A 5,938-nucleotide genomic window follows, 5' to 3' on the forward strand; every position below is an offset into this window, starting at 1 on the left:
TGCAGTCCTGTCCCACAAAGCGTGGTTCAAGGCTTTACTGTGGTGCAGTGTACTGGGAAGCATACCTAACGCAGCCTAGCAGATCAAACTGGTGCCATACAGCAGAGAGGGTGGTTTACATTGGTCCAGTACTAGTGCAGGAATTCTTCCAAGACTGGCTTTATGAGGACAGTCACAACTGTTTCCTTTTCTGTGATGAAGAGCTGGAAGGGAGGTTTGCCTATGTCACTGCAGCACAACGGGCCAGGGAAGCAGAGCCTAAGACACCCTGTAGCCCGCTAAAGACACACAAGCATTTTCACTAGAACCCACTGGGAGTGAGCACGTTCAGATCCCGAGGTTTGATATTATGGGAACGTGTAGATTGTTTCCTCCCTTCTGTGACTGGAATGTCCATTTTGGGTGGCTTGAAGGTGACTGGATCCTCTGGCATCCTAGTAGCCTGAGCACGCATCAGCTCCATTGGGGATGGCTTCTGGGCACCCTTATAGGATTGGATGGTAAATCCTCCTGATGAAAAAAAGAAATCACAGCAAGTAAGAGCTAGGAAAACTAGCCAAGTCCTCTTTCCACTACTGCCAGGAGGGAGCAATGTCACTTTTGCTCAACACCACAGAAAGCCTATGCAAGACCCAGCAGCTTCATGTCCTCTACAGTCTATTCCACATCAGCATCTGGCACTTCCAGTTCTGGTTCCACCCAACAGCAGAGAAAGAGTAAAAAGCTGTCACCTTCACCCCCTGCCCTTACACTGCAGATCAGCACAATTATTTCTACTTTCAGATCCTTGGCATAGGTTCTACCAAACTGCTTTATATTTAGGCACAGAAATGATACAAATAGCACACATTCACAAGGTGGTCCTAGAAAGTGACAAGGCAAGCAGGATAATGCTCCAGAAATAGTTAGCAAGTTTGTTGTGTGACAAGTTCTCCCCTAGCTCTTGCAGGGCAGAAGATTTTAGAAGACATACCTGGATCATTGGTGGATTTCTGGATGGCTTTGGGTCCAAAAAAGCTCCACCTTTCAGATGGCAATTTGTCCCCACCAGCTTCCACGGCAAAGTCTGGGCCAGTGATAGAAGTAGAGGATCCTTGACTAAACCAACCCCTAGGGAAAAATCACTGAGATGTATACAACATGAGAATGGACATTTCAAGTGGCCCCACTATGCCAGGAACTTTACATGTGGTTATCAGGGGCAATTTAAATTATCTTAAGTTAAATTATCTTAAGTTTGTTACCACCCAGGGTGAAGATAAATATGCTCAAGTTCCACAAGCTTTCAACATTTGGATCTATCCAACACAAACCCACAGCAGGCTCTGAATTTCACCCCTTAGACAGTCCCTCACTGGATAAAAAGGTTATTTGTAGCAGCTCCCACCTCAGCAGCCTGCAGGAAGCCAAAGGAGGCAGGAACAGAGTACCTGGTTTTATGCTTGGGAGAGGAGTGGGGAGTGCTGCTTGGAGTGGACTGAGCAGAAGAAGTCTGTTTGTCATCTTTTGTCATCTCTCCACTCTGCATTTTTAGCTTCTGTTAGGAGAGACAAGAGAAACACAGAAGCAACAGAATTTAAATACCAGACATAAGGGACAAACAGACAGTTTTATTGTCAAAACTGGACAACTGTTTATATCACAGGCGACAAAGGATTTAAGTGTCACTTCACCTAAAGCTAAAGTCAGTATTACAATACTTGCATACACCCCTTAAGTTTTTTTTTTCCACATCACATATAAGCATTTTTGAAGTCCACTAAGCTCAAGACATCCTCCAGGCTAGAGGGAGTAAAATAACACCTGCAGCTCACTTTGTGATTCAGAGTCACTACCCAACAGCAATCCACTGCTTCAACACCAGCCCTCACAGGGAGGCTGCAGATGTAGCAGAGCTGGCTGACACATAACATCAGCTGCTGGGTAACAAATCCAGGTGCCACAGCAGCCACGGGACTCCAGCACTTTTCAGAGTGACAAAGCTTTCAGTCCTGTTAGTTCTCTAATGAAGGTGACACCAGATTGCACACAGAAGGTACAAGGTCTAGAGTACTAGACCCTGAGAAATAATCCGCATATGGCAGGATGCAAACACTGCTCTAGAACACCAAGATGAACTGCATTTGAGGAATAAGAAAAACAGGAACTGGATGTACGTGAACCAGGTTATCACAAGTCACAGTACAAAGTGAACTTGGAAGAAGTCACTTGAAGGGCAGTTACAGTTCAAACACCAGGTACACAGGCACACTCAGAATGTTTCCTGTGCCTACCCAAGCCACAGTAATGCGGTTCACCAACACTGTTACTGAAACTTTGACCTTGTGGGAACACACTCTGAGAGTTCACTATTAAAGTCCAACTGCAAGATTGCTGTGAGCAACTGAGCTCATCAGAAACACATTGATTCAAGACCTTTGTCTTTATTTCCAGTAAGAGGTGAGTCCATTTTCATTTGTTAACTCCCACATCAGAAATGCACAATTTACCAGTTCTCCTGGGACAAACAGTTACAAGTCAACTGCAGGGCACCATCCAAAGAAACTAGATTCTGTGCAGAGATGGCCCCACTTGGAAAGACAACTGTGATAGTCTGACATGACCGTGGAATATGGCAGATTTCACAGAATAAGTTTGTTTCTAAAATACAGAGGCTAGCACTAACTTTAAAATATAAATGGGTAACTTTTTTTTTATACAATACACTAGAAGTCTTCAAAGGAAGCAGTTTAAGGACAGTTCTAGCAACATGCTGTGGAAGTTATGTCAGCAGATAGGTGTTAAACTAGTACACAGCCCACAGGGAGAAAGCCAATGCAAAACAAGCCTTACATGGACTGCCTCTGCCACTCGGTGGTACTTGGTCTCCTCAGTAGTGAGGCCTTTGTGGGGAGTGTAGCCAGCATCTCTCAGCCCTGCCTGCTTCTCAAAGCGCTGAATGCTCTCCTGAGTCTGTTCTGGAATGGACAAGAGCACATATTCACAGAGAAATGCCACAAGCAGTTCTAGCAAACAAAGGCAAGTTAAGCAAACGACCATAAACCCCATTTTTCATCATTCACACCTACACATTGTGATGAGCTGACAGAGGCAGCAAGATGAAACTGATGAAATATTCTGACTTTAAAACTATCCTGAGTCACAGGGCTAAGTCAGATGACCAGTGATTCCTGCCAGATCACCAGATGTATTACAAATGCAACACCTGTCATTAAACCCACCTCACCCAAGCAGCTGCATCACTCCTAATTACAACTTCCTTAAGCTAGGAGATGCCAATAAACTGGACATTTTAAGTGGCCCTCTAGATTAAACAGAGTTTTTCTGGCCAACAAAAAATGAAGTCTTCTGAAAGACTGCCCACTCTCTCTAATTTGGCAATCACAGCCTTGCAGAACAAGTGGTAAAGACTCACAGTCATCCCAGATTAGGTAAAATAAGCTATTTCAGCCAAATATGGAGCCAGCATCTAAAAGATCAATATCAACTTCAGTTCTGAAAAAATACAAGCACTTCCCCCTGCCATCAGCAGAAGCTGTACACTCCCTAGTAGAACTAAGAAAAAAGTCAAAAGGAATTAGAGCATTAAAAGATTACTGGAAAAACCCAATAACATCTTGAAAACAGACAGCACTTGCCATGTTAGCCTTAAAGTTATTTGCAGGGACAGTGCAATGTATATGAGAAATCTAGAGGACATTTGCCTATTTACTTCCAACTCCTAACTGAATGTTATACCTGAGAGCTGTGGGCTGGGGCTCCTAACTCCTTACTGCACAAGAACATCCTTAGCCCACCATGGTTTTAAATTAGCATTTATCATTAGACTAGAAAAGGGGCTGCTTTCCAGCAGAAAGTCCATATTCCTGGATGTTATTTTCTTATGTGTTGGTAATTTCTGAGCCAAGAGAGAAATAAGTGCAAATGTAAAGCTATTCCAAAATGCTGCTATGGAAATCTAAAAGTCTTTGGAAACACTGCTTGGAGAAAGATGAAGCTCAGATCCCAGCTGCTGAGAGAAGTCGCAGCAGAGACAGATTAACACATGAATAATTCCTCTTGCTGCAAACAGGCATGTCCCCTCTGCAAACATAACTGACCCAATTTGATTTTAAAGCATCATGATTTATGAGGTTTTTTTTAAAGTGTTACTGTTAGCAAGACAGCTGCTGCTGCTATTAACTAACATAAACACCAGCAAGTGCTCCATTAGCACAGAACATCAGCTCTCCACACCACTTTGGTTAATTTTAAAGCTTCACTTTTCATTCAGGAATAGCAAGTTAATAAGCAAACATACAGTAGCAGCAGCAGCCACCTCTGCACTCCAGCAACAAGGTGGCGTGGACTGCCCCGTGTCCTGTCAGCAGATAACGTACCCTGCACTCCTCCCTGCCACCCACCTCCAGCACCTGCAGACACAGAGGCAGTAAGCGTGGCCAGTTCTCTAGTTCTTTGCTTTCTTCTAGAAGCATCCTCCAAAAAAACCTCATTGAGTTCAAGAGCAGAGTCAGTCTGAACCCACAAGCTGTGCAGGAACTCTGTGCAGGAACCCTGAGGCAGTACCAAGCCAGAGCACGCTCTCGTGCCCACGCCCCGTTAGCCACCACATTAGAGACAAGAGTTCTTACTTGTAATGAGAGAGTTCATGATGATATGAGTGGCCTTGGCCTTCACCACAGGTACCTTGTTCACACTTTCTGTGGACGATGAAGGAGTTATGATGGGTGCATTCATGTTAGCATCCCCTTCCTCAATCTGTGGGGACAAAGCAGGGGACAGTTTAAGATGATAACATATCTCAGCACCTTGCCAGGATACCAGGACACATCTCTGGCTGCTCAAACTAGACACAAGCCCAAGCTGCTCTAGCAGCCAGCCTTCATCCCATGGAAGAAACCCAGACACTGTTCTCACTACAGCCCAGGAATGTTTAGAGCTTGAATCTTACAAGTCTCAGCAATGAACAAGCAACCTGCATCCAGCATTTGAAAACCTACCGGGCTCAGAGCCAACAAGTTGTTAGTCTGAGTGAAAAAGGTCAACAGGAAAGAAACCAGAACATATCTACTTCCACTCTCATAACTGTAAACTGGACTTCAAGGTCAATTGGGCAAGAGCACCCTTCCACAGACAGCTGAGAAGCACAAACTATTTACAGAACAGCAGTCACACAGGTCAGAGGCTGATGTTTAAATTTTGCTTCCCTCCTCACTCCTTACATCAGTCTCTTGCTCAGTGTACCTAGTGCTCATAGCTCCACCACTGACCACGAGACCCCAGCAACAAAGAACCACACAATGAATGACAGAAAACAAGAAATCCTGTGAAGCACAGACTTCCTCCTCCTAACACAGGAGTTACTGTTCCCTGACTGGACAGTTTGCTTTTTGTGCCAAACTTTAGGTTTTCTTCCATAACAAAGAGTTTAAAATAAAACAAGGTGTAAAGTAAAGCTTAAGCTCAAAGGGATGCACAGTTCTTTACTTCCACTCAACAACATTTAAATTCAAACTTAGAAAACAGCCTCTAAATCTAAAAGAGCTGGTCCTGCACTCAAGGCATCCCCACAGTCATTTCACAGAACGGTTTGGGTTGGGAGGGACCTTCAAAGATCATCCTGGTGCCACGGGCAGGGACATCTTCCACTAGATCAGGTTGCTCATGGGGTATCCGCACCTTCTCTGAGCAAGCAGTTCCAGTGTCTCACCCCCCTCATGGTCAAGAGCTTACATCCAACCGGAATCCCCCCCTCTGCTCTGCTGTAATCACACCTTACAGCTTTTTTCCCCACAAACACCTCCACAAGCGAGGACAACGCCAGTGTCAGCCACACTGCAGTGTTCCCGGGGCCGGGCCAGGCAGCAGAGCCGGTCTCCTGTCCCCAGCACCCCCCGGGGGGTCCCGGGGCCCAGCGGGTCTCTGCGGCGGGGAGCGG

General features: G+C 45.3%; 1 protein-coding gene across 1 annotated transcript; it reads right to left on the minus strand.

Moving 5' to 3' along the window:
* Positions 1 to 266: 266 nt before the first annotated feature.
* KIAA1191 (KIAA1191 ortholog) lies at positions 267 to 4,758 on the minus strand (the record flags this gene model as incomplete). The annotated part of the gene is made up of 5 exons (XM_010162464.1): positions 267 to 510; positions 974 to 1,110; positions 1,431 to 1,537; positions 2,833 to 2,957; positions 4,632 to 4,758. Coding segments are annotated over 5 exons (705 nt in total), but the record flags the coding sequence as incomplete, so codon positions are not given.
* Positions 4,759 to 5,938: the final 1,180 nt, after the last annotated feature.

The sequence above is a fragment of the Antrostomus carolinensis genome, unplaced genomic scaffold (assembly GCF_000700745.2).
Source record: "Antrostomus carolinensis isolate BGI_N321 unplaced genomic scaffold, ASM70074v2 scaffold50942, whole genome shotgun sequence".
In the NCBI taxonomy this organism is placed as follows: Eukaryota; Metazoa; Chordata; class Aves; order Caprimulgiformes; family Caprimulgidae; genus Antrostomus; species Antrostomus carolinensis.